Raw genomic sequence first — 24,012 nt, 5'->3', positions numbered from 1 at the left:
ATCGAGTCCGTCTGAGTTAGGCAGAAATCTGGGAAGAACTGGTGAATTTGAAGAAGCTCTGTTGGCAGCAGCACTGAAGTGACTGAGCTCTTTCCTTAGAGCGGGGACCTTGACGGTTGGAGGCGTCAGCACATGAGATCCCCGGCACTTTATATGGGAACAATGGGATCGCTGAGTTTCAAGACTGCGCCTCCCGTTTCCCGGTTCTCGACATGAATGGATTCGCTCGAGTCCTACAGAACCGTTGAGAGACAAGCGCAGCTAACAGACTTTCAATCAGCTTCCGACGCTGGCCGTCACGACATGAGGTGAACCCCGCCTTGGGGGATTTTCAATGGGCCCACTAGGCTGAGCCAGCCCGGGAGTTACCCTGCCATCAATGGTTGACAGTTGTGATAAATTTAGAACTAGCTGTTCCAGACATATATGATCGCCCAATATCGTGTCTGGTAACGGTTCAGCTTTCTGAAGCAGATTGACTAGACTTCTGGTACACTGGGATTCTTCGATTAGCTAATATATCTTAGCGAAATACAGGGTGGCGGACAACCTAGATACGTCCACGACGCGATCAGCTATAAGCTCGATTCGGGTTCTATCACCGAGAGCCCTCTATAATAATTGAGATATGTTCTTCTCCTGAAGAATGAAGGCGATTTCCTGTCTTACAATCTAGAGCAGAACTCAGGTGCACACCAAATTCAGGAAAATCATTCAATTCAACAACACATAATTACTGAAGAACTTCTAGAGATCCAACAATACAATAATAGCTGATACCAGGTTTCAGTCAGTCGTTTCAGTCTGCTCAGTCTGCTCAGTCTGCTCAACTAATCTCGTATAGCACTACCCCAAACCAACTCTTTCGTTCAACACAGAAACGACCGATTGTATAACAAGATTGACAGTATCACAGATGTGAAAAAATGCAGGGCAGCTCGGTACTCGAGTATATTAAATTAGACATAGCCTGATTGTTCCACCTGGGTCTAGTGTTTACTCTATTATTCACTTTGCAGAGATCAGTTAGCCACATGTACATATTTACATCATTGGAATGAAAAAACCAAGACAAGACAAAGAAATCATATCGCAAAACACACAACAAGCAAGCAAGAAGATGATTGTTACCGTAATGCAACAAGGAATGGCCAGCATTGTCGCTTAGTTGGAAAAGTCACTTTCAACGTTATTCTCTGACAAGCGTTGGACCAAGTTTACCTCCGTATGACCAATATGAGGAGAATTTCAATTAGGGTCTTCTATGAGCTCTCGGAGCTGAATCCCATATCCCCACAAGTAGAGACTGAAAGTTCACCCGAGGATGCAGTCTTCTCAGTCTGGGGGGAGTCTGGATCCGAATCCAAGTATGCTTCTGGCGAAGATAATGACATGCTCCAGTCGCCATTCCCAACGCAGACGATGGCCACCGGAGGCAAGAAAAAATATCGTCAGAAAATTGTTGCCGAAAATGCCAAGTCGAAGACGGAGATCAACATCCAGCAAGATGAGGAGGCCACCGAGACGGCGGCAAACAGCGAAAGCAAGGACAAAGGCATTCCTGATACAGCCGCCAACACCGTCAAGAATAAGATGAAGATAACCAAAGACGCCGTAGTCGCCGCAGCAAAACCTTATACTGGTTCCTTAATCGTCCCGTACAGAGCTTTCGCCGATAAAACCGCCAACTCGCCATGTCCTCTAGAAGACTCTTCGTCCTGTTTACCATTCATACATCACGTATTGGGGTCCTGGTCGAAGACCCCATCATCTGTGCAACTCAACAATTTTTCTGTCTTCTGATGAATCTCCAATGCGCTATCTTGAGGCATAAAACGAAGCGCTCGAGCATAGCTATAATGCGTCAAGGCTTAGGTACTGGCGAAATGCTTCGGTCAGCTACTCAAACCACCAAAGACAAACTCACCCCATGGCAGCCGAGACAATATTATCAACCGGTCAGGAAATTCGTTAAAACAGACCACAAAGACCGAGGTCGACACAATCCAAGGGTGTCTGATGATATGCAACACCCTGGAAACGATATCGAGCACCATACAAGATGACAAGCCAAAAGTTATCAATGGAACCAATAAATAGGGGAAGAAGCACTACAAATGGTGGAAAACACCTGCGTTACCGGAACTTGATGCGCAGCTGAAGGTGTAGGGCGAAGTCCATCGAGCGTGCCGCGAGGCTGACTTTCGTCAACAAACTAAGAGGGACTGCGAGGAAGGCCCAAAAGGCGCTGCAAGATCTTATTCCCAAGGCTGATAGGCAAAGAGGAGCCCGCGTTGGAGGCCCGATGGACGAAGAGAAATTGCGGACGGCGGTTAACAAGTGGCTTTGGGTCCTAGACGCTCGCATGAAGACCCTTGAAGCGGGAGTTGATGAGTTTATACCGATGACGCAAGTCAAAACAATCACGGTTACTACTCAGCCCACTTGGCTCTCGGTTTGAGATGTTCCATGTATAGGCGGAGGGGAGTAAAGGATGGTGGGAAGATACGGGCGATCATAGGCAGGCGCGGTATAGCACAGTGCTCATAGGTTCAACAGTCACTACAGATATCTGTCAGGTTACACTGAACATATTCCAAGTCAATAAGGTGTGGAAACTTCAACTACGCAATATGTTCATACATATATAATATGAAACTTGCGAGAACATTTCTTCGAAAACCCACAAGCGTACATATATGGTCAGGTAATCTGGATGTATATTAGCCTATAACCTGGATGATCAGAGTTGAGTAGTTTCTGGAACTATTATTGCACACTGCAGCTCGAAATACGAGCATGCCTTCCTATTACGAGTGCCGTACCTTGCTGTTTGCTGCTTGGAGCTGCCCTCGCGGTAATGAGCTGGTTGACCCATTTCGCAAATCTCTACTAAGCTGATAGTAATCTGATTGTGAGGCATTTAAGCATGGCGAAACAGAAACCGCTTCATAAAGCACTTTGAGTCTCTTGCTGCCCCATTGTTCTACTTATCTATATCATCGACCTGGTTTCCTTCTGTAAGAGCCTTCAGTTGGCTGGATCTACACATACTCTATTTGCGAGCCCTGAAGTCATGTCTCACAGCATGTCTCATGGCTTCTATGCCCGATATATACCCAGTCAACGTTGACCGACCCCTGCATCTCCCTTCATCTCCCCATTTATCTTTGAAGTGCCTTTTGGGCATGTTTCCTCGGTGTCCCTACCGCAGTTAACATATACAGAGCGAGCAAGGCGGAGAAAACCTGGAAAGCCGCAATCTCAACAGCCTGCCTCGCCAGAAGGGAGAGCCTCATCTGCGACCGTGTACTGTCGTCTTCGTTGTCCCGGCGCTTGCAAACCTCCAGGAAGAGCTTCGGGTCATCTGTAATGACGCCGTCCAGGCCTTTTCGAATACTCCATTCCATCCATGCCTCGTCATTGACGGTCCAGACGAAAACCAGCCGGCCCGCTTTCCTTACGTCTTTCAGGAAGCGAGTGCCGCATGGCCCTACGAGGCTATACTGCAACATGTTGAAGTTCATATTCGGCACAGGGAGCAGTTCTCGGGCGTAGGTGAGTGACCAGCCGATGTAAGTGAACGGGAACCCGGGGAGATGTCTCAAGCAGAGGCTCACGTAGTCCGCCTAGGCGTTGATGAGTTTTCATGTGGACTCAAAAAGGGGATTCGGGGGCATTTACGGTCCAGCAGCCCATGACTAGTCTCTCGCTCCATGCCCGCTTTGTTGGGACAGAAGCACAGGCAGCTGCTACACCACTCAAGAGCTCGCTACCGTCATCGTCTCGCTGCAATTGCAGCATGTCAGTGATACCTCCCAAAACTGATCTTGACTGTGAGACTGACTTTTACATCAAGCAGAACCCAAATATTCTCTAGGCCTGGTTGCGCCAGGTACTCAAGCAAATCTACCAACCGCGGTATTGGTTGCCGGGGCTCACGTAAGGTCCGCAGCGTGCTCAGATAACGCCACTCGCAATCGGCAATTTTAGCGTCTATGCCAAAGCACCGTTTCAACGAGCTGTCCTTCCATTGGTGTCAGCACAATGACATCCACAAAGAAGCACTAACTGAAGATGATGAATAGACTAACATGGCAAAGCACCACAACGCCATCTTTGGACATATGCAGGTCCGTCTCGATGGCGTGGGCACCGATCTCGATGGCGCTCCGGAATGCCACCAAGGTGTTCTCGGGAAACACGGCCTTGTAACCGCGGTGGGCGATGGTCTGCGGGAGTCTGCGTCTGACTGCTGGGGAGACATCTCGGTCTGTATCGGCTTCCAACAGGACCGCAGCGAACGGCGCGCCTGTTACAACGTTAGGCCGGACAACCGTGAGTGGCCGAAGCATTGTGCGCCGGGCTAAGCCCGTTACACGAACCTCACGAGTCGGTGCTTTCAGTGCCGGATGCCGTAACGGAGGCGCCGGGAGAGCGCAGCTCAAATCAAATGCGTGCGATGGATGCTACTCACCAGGCGGGCCATCAGTTGGCTTGCTCTCCCACTCGAGCATTGGCGTCAGTTCCTCGGACCTCATGCTAGGGGCGATACGGGATGACGATGGTTTCTCGTTGAACAGGAGTGCAGGCACAGGTACAGCTGCAACTGGTGCGTGTTTATATGGACGATGCACTTGGAAATACGAGCTATGAAATTAGGAAGAAACGACATTCATGAGTAACAATCGCGGGAGGTCATCACCTGCCGAAGAGGTCGTGGCCTGAAGTGGGTACACGGCGTACTTAAGAACCATCTTATTCCCACTCTGGCCCCGACGTAGTGCTGTGTGCACTACGCACTACGAATAAAGGTATCCAAAGTGTGCAATCCCGTATCCGTGGGTGGGGGAGGCCTGAGGATAACCTAAAGTCCGGTTTGCCCAAACTGTTTTGCACACAAATGGGGCGGCATTCGGGTGGAATAGAAAGCCGCACACAGCTAATGTGACCCCACATGTTCTGAAAATACCAATGGCGACTGGGGATTCGTGACAGCTGCATCAGAAGTCTGACGTGTGCAGGGGATGCTGCCCACGGGGAACACACGCGGGGATTCCAGTGCTTCCGCGACACCATACGGCGCATTTCCACATGTGGAAGCCACCACGGATCCCGGGGTCGTTCCAGATGGCTGGACGTTGCTTCAAAAGGGAAAGGAAGCAGAAAACAGTCAATCCAGAGTGAGAGGTCCAACGTCTCAGGCTTGGATAAATGGGCATTCATAGCTACTCAAGCACACGAACAAGATGTAGTATATTTACATTCGAACCCCCCAATCGACTGTACTCAGGTACGGCGACGGAAGAGTACCCCTCCACAATTGTTTTAATGCCTAGAGAGTTTCACTCAAGCCGCATGCTGTGACCATCACCCATGTTTTTCTGCCGTCGTGTCACATCCAGTTAGGAACTGTACTATGGTGTGCAGCTAGCTCACTGCCGAGGACCTCGGAGCATTACAAATACCGTAGTCAATCCGTCAGAAAGTCAGACACCCGGTGGGAAGTTCATGATCTTATCGAACGAGAAAAATGAGCGTTGACAATCAGATGCGTTGGACATCATCCCCGTGCCTTATCTCATCGTCGCCTCAGTTTCTATAATTTTGTTAGGTCGGTCCACGGCCGGAGAAGAATCGGATATTCGGGAAGCAATCGTGCATTTGAACCAATGAGTTTTGAGTCATAACCATATGAGAACCATGCCATTTCACCCATGACGATCTCTTCGAACCCGAAACTGGCGGTTTGATGACTGGTCAGGTGTAGCGTTTCGGATTTCGTAGTCTCGTCTGATCTTTACCAGTTTGGCGGATGGGATACCCTATAACGATCAATTTGTTCGGCTTACCAATGGGTCGACCCGCCAGCTCCCGCACTACGTACAGATGTAGGGAAAGTGACTAAAACGGGTACGTCATCTTATGTGTGAACTCGTCTTTTACAACTTTTGCTTAGATGACATACTCGAGTGTTTTTACGGCTACAATACAAATATCCTAAACGGCGAACCTAACCGCTTAGCACCTGTCTATGACGTACTTTTATTTACAAACGTTATACCTGAATAAAATGATAACTTATAACTACTAGGGCTACGTGTAGACTCTTATATACACATGATTATAAATAATCATACTATGATTCTCTTGCTATAGGATTTTCTATCCATTTACTATATACTCCATTTCAGCCTTATCGGTTGAATAGCTATCATCTTATAAAGGTTTGAATTCATCTTACTTTGGTGGGAACATGTTGCACGTGTGGGTGCGTTGTAGAAGGGCTTCAAGGTAGTTAGAGTACTTATCCAGACCCACTATAGTCCCCATTGAAATAAGATACATATCAGTATAAACGAATAATCTGCACGGCGGCTATATGAAAGCCAACCAGTGCCAAATGACGACGCTGAATGCAACGCCCTTGCTTTCCGGCCTATCCGTCTCGGTAGAGCACCCCAAAAATTCAGAAGCCTTTGTCCAACCGGCGCTATATATATTGCAGTAAAGAACCAATATTGTAAATCATACCCAATAATTCAACCAAATGAGTTCGTAGTCAAGTCCCACCTCCAAAGCAACCATGCTACACCGCCGTACAATCACAACCCCAAATTCAAATCCAGACCGTCTATAATCAGCCCACCATCATTTGCAGGCCTGGACTGTTGCAACCCACCGCTATGGAAGTCCTCGTTCCCCATGCTCAGGAACAGATCATTCGTGGTCAAATCATCTCCCGAGCTGAGGCTGTCGTCGCTCAGACTAAATACACTTTGCGGCGCAGCTGGATTAGACGCCAAATCTCCGATGTTGAAGCTGGCCAGATCCCACGAGTCGGGCGACCACTCTCCGTAACTCGTATTCGTAGGAGTCGGTGTCTCGTTGAGTGATATGGCTGGGCCGCCGTAAATCGCATCGTATACGTTGATTTGGCCCCCGTCCATGGCGCCCAGTAGGGCCTCCCACTCAGACGCGGAAATACCACTGCCAGATCCCCCATGCTTCGCCGGTGGGTTCGTCGGGTACAGCGGTGTTTGAACTTGCGGAGGTTGCGTGGTGACCTGGGCTGTTGGCATACGTTTCTGAACTGGCGATGTTGGTTGCGAGGCAGCTGGCGTGTTATTCAGTGACAAGTAGTCGAGGTTCGGCTTCGCATTCTGTCCCGGAGACATACGCATCATGCTTTGCTGGATTTGAGATATGGAAAAGCGATGGTCACGACGAGGCATGGACTGATCCTGAGTGCCATTTTCCAGGGAGGCGCGCGACTGCGAGCGGTATAACTCAGGACGGCCGTTAGAGATGGTCGGCGTGGTCATGCGACGAAGCTTCTCCTGCTGCGACAACAAATCCGTCTCGCTCACGCTCGCACTTGCATGCCGGCCAATGCTGTATGCTGACTTCTTCGGGGGTATGGATGCTCGCGGCGGTGACGCTCTTGACGGTGGCGCAGCCATGTTGGTCTCAGGGCTTGCCTTGCGAGCCGGTGCAGCCCGTGGAGATGGTGCGTCGACAGAGATCAGCGTCGAGGCAACTCGCTTCAGCTCGAAGGTTCCCGGTGCCTTCGCTTTCTGAAGGAGCTTCAGTGACCCGTTGACAAGCCGCTCAGCGTCCTTCATCAGCTTGCCGTCATGTTTGAGATCCAGGGTCTGGTACAGTAGAGTCATGCCGCATAGCGCGATTACGTCGGTCTTGTTCAGGCAGAAGGCGAAGGACATGCCTCTTTCTTCCAGAAGCTGGATGATCTGAATGATGTGCTTGCTTGACTCGCCGATAGTCAGAAGAGACGATGCAGCCTTGGGCCCTAGGCTGGAGCCAACCGCCGGACGGTGAATCAGAGTGCGAATGTAGTAGAATGCGAGTGCCTGTGGTGGTCAGATAGAACAACATGAACCGTGCAGGACGGAAGCGCTTACTAGTAATGGTGACCTACTGCCCGTGACATCGGTCGATGGCTTGTCTTGGGCAAAAGTGAGCTTGAGATGAGTTGATAACGTATCGCACCAGTCAGACAGTTCCGTATCTAACGCCGAAATTTGTTGCAGGGACAAATCATGCGAAGTGGCTGCTGGGTAATTCTTCTCTAGCACTTTGGCAAGGATGCGAGATGCCCTGAACAATGCCAGGGCACTCGACAGTTTCGTGTACTCGCCAGGCAGAGTGGGTTGGAAGCCCTTTTCTGTGACATACTCATCGTCGCAGTCAGAGGGATATTCGGCGTGGATGTCCTCCTCCTTTAATGCTTTAGGAAGTCCCAGGACGGCAGCAGAGAAGCTGTAGAAGTTAGTGGCGCAACGCTAAATGTAGACAGCGGCAAGACATAGCATACCAATCAAGGGTGTAGAGGGTCCAGAACACCTTCTTTCGCGTCTCGATGGTGAGTGCGCCGAAGGAGAAACGCTTCTGGCTTTGGTGCAAGCCGAGACGGTGAGAGAGCCCGACGGCAACGCTCTTGTAGTGCAACAACCGTTTGTAGTCGGCCCTGATACTGCAGTAGATCAGGGCGAGGACTAGGCTCTGCAAGGTGTTCATGGTGTTTTCCATCAGAATCGCATCAAGTGCTTTTTGCCATTGGACTTCGCAGGCAGCGATCTGCTCGGTGTCGGGAAGTTCGCTCGAAACCGCAGCGATGCCGAAGACGAGGTAGAGCTGAGCATTCTTGTGGTTGCTCTTGATCTTGTCGGCATCGGCGACGAACTCTTCATACAATCGAAGGAAGGTAGGCTTGTGGATGACTGGGAAGAGTGGCGCGATCTCCTGAAAATAGACGTTGACACAACGGTCGGTGAACAGCCGTGGCGGTATCTTCATTGATAACGATGGCGGATTCTCCACCAAGGGCTGGCAGCCTTGGATGTGAAGGAAAGCCTCAGGATTGAAGTCTGAGCACGACCTTCCCATCTCCTGAATCTTGCGCTTGAATACCTCTTTACACACAAATAGTGTTAGTCAATGGCAATGGCAGTCTCGTGGAGGAGACCTACCGATAAAAGAGCGACCACTAGACGGGCCCATGAAGTACGAATCAGAGTTCTCAACGCCGAGTAGGAGTGGCGACGCTTGAACCCGAAATGTGTCCTCCTTGACCGGCTGCACCACTTCCCTACTCACTTCTCCCGACGACGTGCTGCCTGGGGAGCTGACGGAGGGTCGACGGTGACGGCTCTGGCCGTGCATTTTGGACAACATGTCGATCTTCTCGTCCTTCTCGTCTAGGAGATCCTTCAGTTCCCTGACCTCAAGCTCGAGCACCCTCACCCTCTCCTCGAGCGATTCCGTGTATCCTCGAGGGAACGCGCGACGGCTGAGTTTGTCGCTTGTGCGGCATTCGAAGCCGACGTTGGCACATTGCGAACAGCACGGGCGAATGCCGTCGCACCTTATCTTCTTCGAACGGCACCTGTCGCAGGCTTGAGCGATGCGACTTTGCGAGCTGGTGCCCACCTTGATCACTTTCATTGGCAGAATTCCCGGCATCTTGACGACAATTATCCAGCACTTTCAAGTATTTTCCAAGCCGCTGCAGCAGTCTCTATCACTTCACAATCCTGTAGGGATCATGTAGGGAGGCCGCGGTCCATTGACGCCGGGCGCAGCGGGTCTGGTCAGCAGTGGGTGTTGCGTAGCGCCGCTTCACTGGCGATGGTAGCGTCCTCTCATGCAGGTTGCACAGTGTTGCGCACGCCGTTACGAAGGAAAATGGGCCTGAGTTTGTGGCTGGCAAGATGATGCGAATGCGATGATCTCTTCGATCCGGATCTGCGTAGTAGCGTTTAGTCCTGGGAAAGAAGTATGAGAACGGTCACCCGAGGGAGTCCTGGATATGGGGTGTATGAGAATGTGAAGTGAGACAAATGTGAGAGATGCGCAGAGGGGTGGGATTTGTGGAGAAGCTGAGGAATAAGAGATGGAAGAATGGCGGCTAGGTAGAGTGTCCACACGCACATTATTCCAATCTCTGCGGCCGGGGTCCGGTGACTATGCCAATGAAGGGCCCCGTTGGAAATCTGGGGTGGACAAGGATCAGGGTGTTGATCTCACGACCGTTGTGCTCCGGAATTCGGAAACTCCATGGGGTTACTATCATGGTTTAGGAATGGCGCCTCCTCGAGTGGTGTGGTGCAAAGCCATAGCTTAGCATATACGTGACTGTGACTGGCCCCAACTGATGCTGGACTCTCGTCCCCCAAGTTCTCACGATAATGAATCGGCCACTTGCTACCAAATCGAGGGGGGGCTTGTGGAGACCAACTAGGGAGGCGCAACTACGTTGTTGGGGACTACTCCATACTCATGTGGCATACTAGCTCGCATTGAGAACCCTGGCATGACTCGGGCTTGATGCGGGCTTCCAGAAGTCGCACAGTTTGGAATGCAAAGTGGTCACGACACTTTTTGACAGATGTGCACGACAGCTGCCAATGACGGTGGTTGTCGCACAAGACTCCATTCATTGAGGTGGTGGAACTCTTGGCTGGAAGCATCGATTGTTCTATTCCACAAGTCTACCATGTGCTTGTTGGTACGTGTATTTGCTTCCTCGATTAGTAGTTCGAGGCGCATGCCATACAACGTAATGAGCAATGCAATCCCGGGCTGTAGATCCTCTGCATACACGCTTCTCAAGTCGTCCAAATTGCCGTAAGGAATGTGTTGCTTAGATTTCATTGCGACCTCATTTTGAAACCATTCATTTACACGGCAGTGTGCGTCCGAGGCCATTGTCGGCTACAAAGAAGCCACACAAACTCACCTCGACCCGAAGTTAATAAACAAGTCAAGTCAGTTGGCCATATCCAAAGATGGGTCTTAATTGTAAGCTTTCCCATCTTTCAAGTGGCTGTTCAGTGGGCGTTGTGAAAGAGAAGTTAAGTTTCATCTATACCCCAGAGTCGAAAGGTCCTCCTTCCGAATGGATAAATGGGGATGCAGCCTCGTGGCGCCAGGATAGTCAAGGATAGTCATAAAGATCCTATTCTAATGATTGGAAGATTAAGGTCGCCAAACTACCGAGAGTGTGGTTTCCTGCATGGGGCCAAGCATGGCCAGACCACCCCATCAACACTGGCTAGACAGGACGAACGAGGTGTGCCAACCCCAACAATTCGATCCTTTAGCAAATATAGATCGTGCTAGATCATCACTGAGCAGCCGTGATCAATCATATGTGGGAAATACTCCGTGATGAATTAGTCGGTCATGCAGCACAGCAACACGCACCATCACTGTCGCTTGGTTGATCTCTCTTCAGCTGGGGCAAAAAACGGGGATGTTTCCCCCGGGGTCGTTACCAGATGTTCGTTCTGTATTCGTTTGTCTGCATTTCCGATGCAAGTAGAGCTATCCATGAGCGGCTTGTTCCGTTGTCCTTCGGAAGGATTCTAGCATCCCGGGACAGCAGCATACACTCCTATCAAAAGTACGTAACTTTTCAGGCGTGAGATGCCTTCAGCTAAAATCTTCCTCATCATTGGACAATGCGGCGCCGGCCTCGTCAGTTCTAGGCTCTTCCACAAAGCCGAGATACGCGATTACGCTATTATCTGCAAGCAGTCGGGTTTTCTGCAAGGGTCAGTCACTATTAGACGTGGATTGTGTTCAAGCAACAAAAAGATGGCAGTACCGTGACGTGGCTTCGGTAGCGTCATGGATTCGGGTTATCAACTTACCTGGTCCTCTAAGGCTCGTGCCGCCCTTTCCAGAAGGTCTGCTTCTAGATTTCTCAAATGCAATGCAGTCTGCAAAATCTCAGCACGCACTATCCCCGGCATGGCATTGCTATGCGAGTCTCGCAGGCTTTTGATTTGTTGCTCGACTCGCTCCTGTATGAGAGTGACTGCGCGAAGCTCGAATATCTGGCGCAATTCGTGGCCGTCGATAAGGGCCGTAAGCTCATGCGCCCTATCAGTCACATCTTCTTCCTGCCAGTGAAGCCTCAAGTGCCGAGATCCATCATTTTCTTGCAGTAACGCAAAATTGAGTCCGTCCTCTTCGTTCAAACAAACAAGGTAGATGAATGGGGCTGTCCATTGCGGGACGCCATCCTCGGAGTCGTGGATTTGCAGAGTTGGAGGGGTGCCGAACACATGAAGCTTAGCCTTCGCTAAGGGATCATCTTCTGTGGGTTCTACGGGAAGGACCAGGCTCTTGGCGGTTGCGTCCGAGTCGATGAAGCCGTAACTAAATAACATTTCGGCTGCCGATTTCCCTTGCCCGTAGTCAATGGTAATTTCCTGGCCGGATGAAACAGCACAGCCTTCACGCAGCAAAAGCGTAACCTCTTCATTACTGCTCTCCTCAAAGTAAGCAGACGATTGCCGGGAATGGTTTACAAGATCCAAACACGGGACCATCGATTCTCCCGACTTTGGTAACCCGAGTGAGCGTGACCGATATAATGCGTCGAGTAAGACCCAGTCGTGGACCGTGAAAACTTCGTCCGCCCACAGAAGGTCATTCCAGTACAAAAGATCACTTGATCTGGCGCGCACATCGTTAAACTCTTTAGTTAAAACTGAAAGCTTTGCAGCAACAGCAGACTTATTCCATGTTAGCGGTACTGTGACCTGATATTTCGGGGGGTATGGAGGGGTTACCTCCAGAGAAGAGCCACGCAAGTGTGAGAGCTCAGCGTCGGTCCACATAGTAGGGATTGGCACCTTTGCTGGCAGAAGACTGAAGTACTGCGTCCAAGGAGTGACAATGTTTTTGGCGCCAGGGTTATCTGGCGAGGAGAGAATAAGCTGCACCATTAAGAATAGCAGAACATCTCCTCGATGTGATCGGTGTCCTGCAGCCTCGAGCAGTTGCCGAAAGTTCTTGTCCTCCTTGGCGTACTCCTCGACGGCCTCAGCAGAGAGAACAAGGTCCTTCGGAATGGTCAGGAGTAACGGGGATTCAGAATTATCCTCTTCATTGACCAAGTCTCGCTCTGCAACCAGACCATATCCCTTCCCCTCGATGTCGCCAACCTTCACGTCGAAAAAGGTGACATCATTGAGAGAGCACCACACAGGTAGAGATGCGATTGGGAATTCGCCGCGTCGCATCGTCTGATGTAAATGAATGGGATCAGGAACTATGAATGGTGTTCTGTAGGGAGTATGATGTCAAGTGGTGTTGCCTGACTGCTTAGTAGAACAACGTATTCCTCGTCGTCTAATACCTTCATCCTTGGAAATCTCAGGTCCCTGCCCCAACCTTAATGTCAAGGTCCACTCGGCACCACATCAGCAAAGCTGAGAATGTGGCCAATCAAAACTCATACAGATAAAATGAACGTTATCGATAATGGCAGTGCCTAGACACTCCAGGGATATATATATGTATTTGTATTGATGCCTAGGAACTGCCTTCACTTATATCTTGGTTTTCAGGCTCGACCACACCTCTTCCAGTATTTAACAGGTGAGCGCGGAAATTGGAACATGCTAAGTTACTAATTTACAATCTCATTTTGTAGGATCTTCAGTAACTTACTTAAGATAGCAGGTTTCCGTGTGCGCTGGTGTGATTACGTGACTGTGAAGGTCAACCCTCGCAGACTCACTACAACCAGGTGACTTACAGCTGGAACACCTGCCGTGGCAGTGTCAGATGGGAAGCCAATCATAACCCTTGTAGGAGCCCCGCCAAGCGTGGATGACTTAGTCGCGCTCCCTCAAACCTAAGTTGTCATCTTCTTTCCTTCGCTCCTTAGAGTAGAATCTTCGTCGATAGCACCTAATCGAGGTCTATACCAATGCGATGCAACCCAGGTCGTGACAGTGACGAACACCCGAATTTAGCAGCATTCTGAAGTGTTCTGGGGATTTCTACTTAATTAATTAAGTACTCTAGGAAGCCTTGATCAGTCCTATACCTTAGAATCTCTTCGACTACCTACTCTTCCTAGTGCTCTACTAGCTCCAGGAGCGGTATTTACTCAGTGGCTCCTTTACGAATATACTATAGCTCTAGTAACGACACTAGGAACATTTCGTGTACAGGAGCGTATTCGCCGGTAAGTAGACTTGGTAGTCTAACTACTAACTCTTTCTTGAAACTTTTACTCTAACAAACCTTAGGCGACTTTCCTTGGTATTTCCTTAAACCCAAAGGTTTTCGGGGATAGTCTAATGATATTTTCCGGGCCAAGCTCTATTAGCTTCCGCCGCTAGTCGTGGTACTTGGCCTGGGCCGCCCATATCTGCATCGTCCAAAATTAGCAACAATACTCGTCAGTGGTGAGGTACAAGACGGGCGTTATTCAACATAGAAAGCCTAAACAGGTACTTGTAGACATATGATCGTGCCTCTTGCGATAATACGTATTAGAAAAGGTATTAGGAAGTGTCGAGACGAAGCTGTATCAGGGTCAAGAATAATGTCGTTGCAAATAGCCCAGCCAATTCTACAAGTAAAATCAATCTATGAGGAGAAAAGAAGAACTACTAGTGTAATAGAGCTCCCCAACATTCTTTGTATATTCGTCCTCCAGTACTGACGCTTTCTGGATGTCGAGAAGTGAGGGCATTCAGGATTTGGTTGTGGGTCTGGACTCGTAGGGAATCTTCTTTGGGGCCTTTAACAAAAGGCATCGCAGAGGCCACATACCAGTCCATATACACATCGTGACAATCTGGCTGATCTGCCGACAGGATGAGCCGGGGCATATCCAACGGGTTCTGTGTGGGAAACGGTTTACCTTAAGTACCGGACGAGTTAATAGCTAGTAGTTCTTATTATATTATTAGATAGTTAAAAACCAGAAGACTTTGAACGATACTAAGTAATATTCACTATAAGGGTTAGTACTTACTATAGCTAACCTCAATAGACAATTATAGATTAAGAGCGACGTATCCGACTACGTAATCGGAGGATAATTATGATGACGAGATAAGAATAGAAAATTGATACCGATGTGCCAGCCACCTCTCTTACACTCGTTTACAAAATCTCTAGCCTCTATGAATTGCTTCGGCCATGTGAATTACAATTTCGTTATAAATGGAGAGTGCAGTAACTTACTGGCAAAAGGGACACTGAATCACAATTCATAAATCAAGTCCCTTGTCAGGCCAACCTGGAGATTGTCGATCGTACGTCTTTAGCGGGTCCCTGCCCAAATCTTATTTTCTAGGCTGGAAACTTTGCTTGGAATGCGCCGTGCTGATGCCCGGAAACAACCTGCAACTCAACCCAATATCGTGAAACAGACGTGCACATTAAACAAAAACGATGCCGAGAGATCCGCTCGTAGGATTAGTTGGGAAGCCCTCGGCTGGAAAATCCACAACCTTGAACTCTTTAACCGACGCGTCGTCAAAAGTTGGTAGGTTGCAATCTTTCGAACCCCGCGATGCTCGAACCACGCCACTGATATGATGCGATATAGGCAATTTCCCGTACGCTGGCTCCCCGATCCTAACATGGTTCCTCAAGTCGTGCATAGTCATATATTTGAAGGTGCTGACTGTATCTCTACAGCTTTACCACTATCGATCCCCAGCGCGCCATCGGCTATCTCCAGATCGATTGCGCCTGCGCCCGCTTCAACCTGCAGGATAAATGCAAACCGAACTACGGCGCATGTGTGGACGGCAAACGTTCAGTGCCGATAGAGCTCCTGGACGTTGCCGGTCTCGTCCCTGGCGCCCACGAGGGCAAAGGTCTGGGAAATAAGTTCTTGGATGATCTACGACACGCCGACGCGCTCGTCCACGTCGTGGACGCGAGCGGGAAGACAAACGCTGAGGGCGAGAACACACGAGGCTACGACCCTTCACAGGACATAGCATGGCTGCGCGGCGAGATCGTGGCCTGGATCAAGGGCAATCTGTGGCAAAAGTGGGGGTCGATAAGGCGACGACACATGGCAATTAAAGCGACAGCCGTCGAGACGTTGCAGGGGCAATTCTCGGGATACGGAAGTACAGCGAGTGTGGTGGCCCGGACACTGGATAAGTTGGCCCTGAAGGAAGGCTTAGAACACTGGAGCGAGGAGACGGTAGACCGGGTCGTGGGCGCCTTCACCGACGAAAAGTTCCCGACCGTCATTGCGCTGAACAAGATTGACGACGCTGACGCGTATACGAATTTGATGAAGATCACCCGGCTATACAAGAACAGCCCCGTGGTTCCGTGTTCAGCCAAGGCCGAGCTGTTCCTACGAAAGATGGCGAAGCAGGGTTACGTACAGTACACAGAAGGAGGCGACTCCGTGTGGACGAGACAGGACCTCATAGACGACGGCGATCCTGATGGCGGGGGCCTGAAGGAACTGGATGAGAAGAACAAGGAGACCATTGAAGAGTACAAGGACATGATCCTGTACCGATACAACTCCACGGGTGTTGTTCAAGTTCTTTCAAAAGCCGCCGAGATTCTTGGTCTTGTCCCGGTATTCCCTGTACGAAGTACTGCCACATTCAACTCCGGGTCGGACACCAAAGCTGTTTTTAGAGATTGTGTGTTGGTCAAGAAAAACACTACGGTGCGCGATGCAGCAAGAAAAGTCTTTGGCGATGCACCACTGGCCTATGTGGAAGGGGTTGGTGGTACTCGAGTCTCCGAAGACGACATTATTTCGGTCGGCAAGCACGATGTAAGTCCCATTCAGAAAGGCTTATTTTGAAAACTCACACTGACTTATTTCAGATTTTGTCGTTCAAGATTGGTCGAGCTTAGACAAAAAAAAACTTGATTCCTAGAGTCCGTGGATCCAGATCACCACAGGCTCTCGTTACACCAAGTAGAATTCCTGCGAGTCAACTCTCACTGCGACCAAGTTCTCGGCAGGCGCCTTGAGCAGCATATGGGGCTCCCTTTGCCACCTGATATAAAAAATCCTCATCATCTGCAGTACCCTAGCCGGGTCGTTCTCGAACTTTCTGGTGCGCTTGTATTTGAGCGCGTAAGGATACTTATCAATATAGTCCAATTGCAAGCTATGCTCCTCCGGCCGTAAGTAGCCCGGCAAAGACGCATGAATCGCCTCCTCGTGCATCATGCCCTGCGTATGACAAGGCCGGCCACCTGCCACCGCGGCTGCGCCGACGACTTGTTCTGAAGCACCACAAGGCTTCGATTCCTGTATATTTCTCATCAGATTGTTGTCTGTTGCCAATGTCTCCTATGTGTGTCGTTGAGTTCGGTGACCTGTCATACGGTTGCCATTCAGACACCAACCACGCCGAGCATACTATCGCCACGGTATTCGGCTTGTACGGACATATATCCACGCGGATGCGTGCCAGGCTGTCTTTTGACTTCTGAATACGTTGAATAGAATAGCGGGGGTTAGCGTGTATACCACTATTGCGGAACGAGGCCCAGACTGGGAAAGATTGAGTCGGAGAGTGCCATGCTAATGCTCCCTAACCGTAGTGGATCACTCAGGTGCTGTATTAGTGGGTAAGGGCGCCGTGACATTCCAGGAGGTTTATCGCCATAACACTCAGATTTGGGAGAAGACAGGGGTAACCGCAGTCGACAATTTGAGGACCCAGAAATGACATATATGAGATGACAAACAGGAAACTCCATTTCAAACCCCGAAGACAATGAATGACGAGTATAAATAAGTAAAAAGAGCAATGCGAAAATCAAGAATTCCAGTTGAAAAGCTCGGAGCGGCGTGAAATGGACGAGAACAAGTGGCGGAACAAACAAAGAATACAAAAGAGGGAGCTGGGAATAGAATCCCTAGTCTGCCATCTAGCAGACAGCGGAGACCTGGATTAGTCCACGGGAAAAAGGGAAAAGAAGCAAACGTCCCCCAACTTCTCCACCCTCCTAGCTTCTGCCCCTGAGCTGCTCTCACCTCTAGCGGTACATCCGGTCACAACCCCCACTCCAGTATAGCTTCCTCATACAAATTAAACAACCTGTACCGCCAGATCGTATCTCATGGCCTTCAATTTCGTCCTTGGGCTGACCTTAAAGTTCCCGGTTTCTCTGAAGTTTCTGTCCAATATCTTCCACACCTGGAGTCTATATATCCATAGGGGTCCTGTCCCGTCGGCAAGGGTGATGAAGGCTGTGAGGTATTTAGCTCGATTACGCATTCCTTACGGGCGACGTTCCTGTCCTCCTCACAATCGCCGACTTTGGGCATGTTATTGTTATTGAGGTCAGATTCGAGTCTGGCCATTGCTTTGCTGATTTCTGATCTGTATTCCGCGACATGATCGCCGCATTCGGCGTATTTGAGAAGGTTTGACAGGCCTGACATAGATTTCATCGGGCTTTTCTTCCTTGACACAGGCTTCGTGGTTGCCGCTGATGTGGTTATCAGATTCATCAAAGGCAGTAGGGCTTTACGTCTTCGGAGCTTATACACACCAATTTGTGTCCAGGATAGTTAAAATTGACAATCACAACGAAACAAAGTCTCGTTAATTTGTGTATCGTAGCAAGTTCTCGAAAGTACGTGACCAAAGACATGAATAGGGGCAGACTGTCTGTTTCGGATACCCTCGTATCACAAGCTGACAATACCAAAAAGGACACACTCCACCCAACCGACCGTAACTCTCAGCGGCAAGAGCTACCAAACTATAACACAGCAATCCACAGGCATTCGCAAACGGACAAACCAGAGACAAGTCAAATTTTGACTTTCGACACCATGGCTCCTTCACCTTTGCCAACATGTCTACAAGATCGTCCCAACTGCGCCTCCATCGCTGGAGCAATACTCACTATCTGATTTGGACAAGCAGGACGGATTGGTTCATCTAAGCACGGCAAAACAGATATACCCCCTGCCCCCTTGTCTCTCTTACGTCCCCCTTTTCGTCTACTTTCCTTGCCCCTGAGTCTACTAGCCATCAAGCCGAGGTCCCCGAATCGGTAGGGCACCACCCAACTCCGCCCCATATGAAAGGCCCTTAGCTTACCAGCCGCCTTGCTCAAAGTCAATATTCCGCATTGAAGAACAGATCCATTGACCCATATCCCAGACCCCAACAACGTCCAACCTCGTCTTTAATGGTACCACCTCCCTCTGGGTCCTCAAGCTCCGCTTCACCTTCGCCGCCGTCGCCAAGTGGGGCGGCGAAGGGTGTGCGCACCTATACGGCAACTTCAGCGAGGCAGACGTGGAGAGCAGCAAGGAGTACCGACGAGGTAAAAATGAGACCTGGGATGAGGCTATGAAGAAGGAAAGCGGGTAGCTCGTGTAATTTGAGATGTCAGTGGCTGCAGAGAGACGGTTGTAGTGGGTGCGTGAGCTTAGTATGTAGTTCGCTTGATTCGACACAAATAGAGTCTGGGTTGTATACATAAGGTGATATGCAAGATATGTCATTGCCCCTTAGGATTATGATTTGTCTATCTGTTTTGCTTCCTCTGCTGTGTCAATGGTATTACAGAAACCCGTACATTTTTATCAATCATCCTCAACGCCGACCAATGCCCTTGCCACTCACTTGTCTACTTAATATTCACCTGTCTTGTATGTGCAATTAAGCCGGTGCCCTTACAAAATTACGCTATCCGCCTGCTCCAGCCACAAATCAGCCAAGTCTTTCGTCAGGCCAAGTCGGAGCTTCTTGAGCACCTCGCCGGAGCTGCTCGTAGCCAACACGTTCTTCCTCCAATCCCATGTCCTCCAGATGGGGCCCTTTAGCACGCCGCTCTCCCTGATGGACTTGTGCAGCTGTGACGCCATCATGGAGCTACCCGTCATCATGAAGCTGCCGCCAAGTGACGACGTCGATCTCTTCATGAGATCCGCGGGAGTTGAGCCCTTGCCATGTCCTGAGGACAGAACAATCTTGAAGAATGCATCTGCTGCCTCGTAAACTCTCGAGCCTACTGTCTGAATGTCCTCAATTGCTTTTAGCAGGATGTCGATCTGCTCCAAGGAGATGATAGTCGGAGACTGGTTGATGAAGACAGTTGCTTCACCGAGCAACGCGAGAATGAAGTCCTCGCTGACAACAGCGTCACAAGAGTCATCGTATAGACCACCTCTAATGTTCTCATCGGCACTCGCAATGACAAAGGTCAAAGCCGTCGCAGCTTGTTGACGGCGTGTGATCGACCGGGGGTTAATTTTGCAGTCTCCGTCGCGTAGTTCGTAGAACTTTCGCAGTGTAAAGTAGCCACTAAGCATCTTGCCGAGAAGTTCGGCTGCTTCGTAGTCTTGCTTTGCAAATTGCTCCAGGGTTGCACTTCGTTCGCGCAGTAACTTCTTGAGTTGGTCGTCCATCTCGCCTTCTGGTGGATATATGGTTGACTCGGCCAGAGAGAAAGACATGAGCCCGTTAAGCACATCTCGAACCTTTCCTGGGCGATGAGCCAAGGCGTAATACCACAACATTTCACCAAAGCGATACGTGTTTTCCTTCAAGATGTCGCCAAATTTCTATAATTGTCAGTTGCTGCTTCTGGCAGATCTAGGTAAGAACGTACCTCAGCTGTGTCCTCGGCTAAGTTGATCATCCCAAGATGATTCAACAAGGCCCAGATCTTGTCCACAGTTGCGTGGCTATCGGGTTGAATTTTGTCGAGAATGTGGAGCAACAACTCATTGACCATCTCCTCCGAGCGCTCGGGCGAATCCATTCGCCCAACAACCTGAACGGCCATCTCCCAGCCATCTCGGGTGATTCTAGCCACGACTCCGCCCTTCCTGGAAGCTGTGCCTGAAAGCTGCTCGATGTTGTTTAGAGCTCGCGCATACTGCATCAAAGTTGTGTCTTTGATGCCGTCTTTATCGTCAGATCCCTTGCTCTGATTCATGCCCAAGAGTTCCAAGTCCTCTACGTCGAGGCTTTCCATGGAAATAAGATTTGGGGGTTCAGGGGGAGGTAGCCATCGGCCAAGAGATGCAATCTCGGCAAAGGTCGACGCCACTGGGAGAGACCATGCTCTTAAGAACCCAATGACACTTTCGACATTGCTTTCGAATATGCATGCGATACACACCTCGACCGGGTCCATAGAGTTGAAGTGGAAGTCGGACTCCGTAGTCTCGTGGAAAGACAAGGCGAGCCGGTCGAGCCAGTCGTAATCTCCTGATGATTGATGGCCAACAGATTGTGACCGTGACAGACCAGGGTTGCGGCTATTGTGACCATCATCCCACCACCCCAATAATCCGATCGTTGCTTCACACCAGTCTTGTGCAGCGGCGGTAATGGCTTCAGCTTCGCCGATCAGGATCGAGTAAAGTGATTGAAGAGACTCGTATACGTCCCAGGGTAGCCGGCTTTCGGCCTTCCGTGCAAGCCCAGTGAGAGAGTGCTGAGAATTGCCAAGTTCCGAGTCGTTGAAGCGATTGGATGGCCGGTGAGGACGGTCCTTGCCCTCAGCGAAGTTGATGAGACCCTCCTTGGCCGCCTTTGCCTTCAGTCGAAACAGGGTCCAGTCACTGCTGCGAATATCCCAGTTGGTATCGTTGATGCCCGGGCAGTGATCCATGACTTGGCAAATATCCTCAACTACGCGATTGATATTGACCAAAGCGCTTCCACTGTACGCAAGCTCGCCACGGGGCCCTTTCTTCACCTTGTCCCACTCTGCTCTTCGTAGCAAGGCCACAGCGCTGTGAATGTTGCCGCGAATGACCGATGTGTATACACCTTGCCAGAACAATGAGTGGGCCGCAGGACACGGACGGTGATATCGAATGCCGGCGATCTGGGCACTACTGGGATCATGGTAGTCCTCTTGCCATTTGAAGAGGACTAGGGGCAACGGGACCGTTCGAGAGCCGCCAAACTGATCCTTTAGAGGTAGAGTGTGGTGTATCCGGAAAGCCAGAGTAGCTATCCACGAAGCCTTCTCAAACAAAGGAGCATTCGGACCAGGCCCAACCTTTGCCTCATGCTCTCTGTTACCCTTGGGTAGAGAATCCGAGTACGGCTTCCATACAGAGGTGACGAGGCGATCAGCGGCAATCGCTAGAGTATCGTCCAGTCTTTCCTCGTCATCTTCGGCACCAACACCATCATCGTAAAGACGATGGACAATTTCCTCTGTGGGGATGATGACGGTTTCGGGCTCGGAGATTTCTGCGTATCTCAGCTGACTGTAGAGATCCTTGGCGACAGATGCATATTTGTACTCCTTTCGCTGGCCAAACATAGAGCGCATCGACGACGCGCGAAAAATGTCATCGGCTTCCCTTCGCATTTGTTCAGTCACTCCTGGTGCTGACATCATCAGGTCCATATCGTCACTGCCCAGATTGTCACCATTCTGGTCAGCTTCGACGATCTCCCTCAATAGATCCTCCTCTATGTCATAATCGACATCGTCTTCGGCCATGTCTTCAACGTCTTCTTGCTCTTCTTGCTCTTCCTGCTCTTTCTCCTCGTCGGCCTCCTCCTCTGCCTCATCATCGTCATCACCATCGTCTAGCTGTCCATTCGCATCTGCATCGTCGCTTTCGTCCTCCTCATCCTCATCGCTGTCATCATCATAGTTGATACCGTAAGTCCCAGTACGTTTGGCCGGAGGCTCAAAGTCGTCCTCCTCATCGCTGTCGTCGAGACCATCCAAAACTGAATATGAATGTTTGCTTAATCCGGAGCGTTCGCGGGGCTGGATTGTGCCGCGAATCGAGCTACCCAAGGGCGCAGCGCTTGCCCTTCCAGCGCGAGGTTTCGGTCCCAAGCTTGGTCTTCCGAAGTTCGGACTTTTGATGTTGCCGCCCATGGCGCCGATGGAGCTCTGGAGAAAAGAGGGAGAGGGTTCTCCAGCGGGTGTGAAGGTACGCGCGGAGGAGGGCGGTGGACCGGCCGGGGTGGTAGAAGGGTGGTCTACATGGAATGAGTAGGCTGAGCCTGCCGATCTCTGGTTCCTATCCGGAGTGGCGGGCGAGCTCGTGTCGGGGAAGCGGAACGACATGACGGCGATTGCGAGAGTGCTGCTTACTGGTTTGCGAAGTTTTGTTGACCCGGTGCTTGTGGGTAGAGTGGGCGACGATACAGAATCCGTTGCTTACGTGTCACTTCCGAGCTGCCATGAACTTCGCAGAAAAGGGCCACCCGATTGACTCGCGAAGAGAGGCGTATGAGGTCTTTGGGAAGGCGGCGAAATATACACGGTGAAGTTTCGAAACGCGGTTTGGCGCATCGTGAAAGAAAGCTGGGGTTGCACGCACGGGCCTCCATCAGTCATCCTTGCGGTAACCCCTGCTGACTTCTCCCACGGGTGCAGCCGTATTTATTTACGGACTTCAAAGTTGCTTTCAGTATTATTTCCAGAATACTCGTTTCAGCCATATCTTGTGATAATCCATTTGAGTGTTATTTTGCGAGTTTGTTATCCATGATTGCTCGATATCACGCGTCCAACGTGCTGATTCGTCCCGCTGCTCGGGTACCTTTACCCTATATCTCTACCGGCTTGAAGCGGCCGGACTTAGAAATAGTGAGACCAAAGGGCTACGAAGACACGCTACCCGTGCCACGCCCCACCTTTTTTGATTTCGCCGAAGCTCACCAACTAAAGTTGGTGCTGGACACCAAGTTCGCCAGGACACCAAGTACGCCAGATTTCGCAAAAATAGCTGCTATTAACTAAAATCGACGTAGCTGCTTAACCACACCACCTGTAGTTACAATCTCTGCTGGCTTCAAATTGCCATCTTTTCGCCATTGCCTGGACTTTTTGGCTGCTTCTGAAAAGGCCTTCTTGGCGGTCTTTTTTATACGTTCGTTATGGCTATCCAAAATCCGTTGTGCCTTGACGACTTCACTTTCAACCTTTTTTTTGACCATTTCCCGGCCTTCTGAAACAGATAAAACTCCTCCGGATTGAAGTTGATAGTTCTTCATTGATCGGCGCTGTTTTGCAACTCGTTCGGCGTATTTGGTGCGGCCAAGATCCCGTTTAACTTGGACCAGCTCCGTAGCGTTGATCAGGGACCCTTTGATAAACCGATTTAGCTTGGTGGCGAATTCGGGGCTAAGACCAAGCTCAGGGTCCGAAAGGGAGTTCTCGATATGTACAGCTACTTTGTGAATTTGTCGTAGAGTAGTCGGAGTATTATCGATAGAGGAAGAA

At 50.2% G+C, this 24,012-nt stretch overlaps 6 protein-coding genes across 6 annotated transcripts; 2 read left to right on the top strand and 4 right to left on the bottom strand.

Annotated features, from left to right (window-relative positions):
- Positions 1 to 1,227: 1,227 nt before the first annotated feature.
- On the top strand, positions 1,228 to 1,803 carry BCR38DRAFT_410000 (uncharacterized protein; the record flags this gene model as incomplete). Its single annotated transcript, XM_040858414.1, has 1 exon — positions 1,228 to 1,803. One exon carries the CDS (start codon positions 1,228 to 1,230, stop codon positions 1,801 to 1,803), a length of 576 nt encoding a protein of 191 aa, XP_040714687.1.
- Positions 1,804 to 2,801: 998 nt separating this feature from the next.
- BCR38DRAFT_515989 (PLC-like phosphodiesterase) lies at positions 2,802 to 4,355 on the bottom strand (the record flags this gene model as incomplete). Its single annotated transcript, XM_040865089.1, has 4 exons — positions 2,802 to 3,629; positions 3,685 to 3,789; positions 3,848 to 4,027; positions 4,095 to 4,355. The coding sequence occupies 4 exons, from the start codon at positions 4,353 to 4,355 to the stop codon at positions 3,165 to 3,167; spliced, it is 1,011 nt and encodes a 336-aa protein (XP_040714686.1). The 3' UTR covers positions 2,802 to 3,164.
- A 2,250-nt stretch (positions 4,356 to 6,605) lies between these two features.
- BCR38DRAFT_345655 (fungal-specific transcription factor domain-containing protein) lies at positions 6,606 to 9,483 on the bottom strand (the record flags this gene model as incomplete). Its single annotated transcript, XM_040856196.1, has 4 exons — positions 6,606 to 7,871; positions 7,923 to 8,280; positions 8,336 to 8,933; positions 8,991 to 9,483. The coding sequence occupies 4 exons, from the start codon at positions 9,481 to 9,483 to the stop codon at positions 6,606 to 6,608; spliced, it is 2,715 nt and encodes a 904-aa protein (XP_040714685.1).
- Positions 9,484 to 11,454: 1,971 nt separating this feature from the next.
- Positions 11,455 to 13,055, bottom strand: BCR38DRAFT_344875 (uncharacterized protein; the record flags this gene model as incomplete). The annotated part of the gene is made up of 3 exons (XM_040856138.1): positions 11,455 to 11,568; positions 11,676 to 12,545; positions 12,603 to 13,055. The coding sequence occupies 3 exons, from the start codon at positions 13,053 to 13,055 to the stop codon at positions 11,455 to 11,457; spliced, it is 1,437 nt and encodes a 478-aa protein (XP_040714684.1).
- A 1,760-nt stretch (positions 13,056 to 14,815) lies between these two features.
- Positions 14,816 to 16,705, top strand: BCR38DRAFT_219510 (P-loop containing nucleoside triphosphate hydrolase protein). Its single transcript, XM_040854237.1, has 4 exons — positions 14,816 to 15,322; positions 15,386 to 15,395; positions 15,478 to 16,594; positions 16,648 to 16,705. Exons 1-4 carry the CDS (start codon positions 15,229 to 15,231, stop codon positions 16,675 to 16,677), a joined length of 1,251 nt encoding a protein of 416 aa, XP_040714683.1. The 5' UTR covers positions 14,816 to 15,228; the 3' UTR covers positions 16,678 to 16,705.
- Positions 16,706 to 19,279: 2,574 nt separating this feature from the next.
- BCR38DRAFT_435696 (uncharacterized protein) lies at positions 19,280 to 23,063 on the bottom strand. Its single transcript, XM_040860398.1, has 3 exons — positions 22,879 to 23,063; positions 20,410 to 22,763; positions 19,280 to 20,362 (listed from the first exon to the last, which is right to left on the bottom strand). The coding sequence occupies exons 2-3, from the start codon at positions 22,657 to 22,659 to the stop codon at positions 19,472 to 19,474; spliced, it is 3,141 nt and encodes a 1,046-aa protein (XP_040714682.1). The 5' UTR covers positions 22,660 to 22,763; positions 22,879 to 23,063; the 3' UTR covers positions 19,280 to 19,471.
- Positions 23,064 to 24,012: the final 949 nt, after the last annotated feature.

Source organism: Pseudomassariella vexata (genome assembly GCF_002105095.1).
Source record: "Pseudomassariella vexata strain CBS 129021 chromosome Unknown BCR38scaffold_8, whole genome shotgun sequence".
Taxonomy (NCBI): Eukaryota; Fungi; Ascomycota; class Sordariomycetes; order Amphisphaeriales; family Pseudomassariaceae; genus Pseudomassariella; species Pseudomassariella vexata.
Note: the sequence above shows the minus strand (reverse complement) of the source record. Positions and strands in the feature narration are given on the sequence as shown.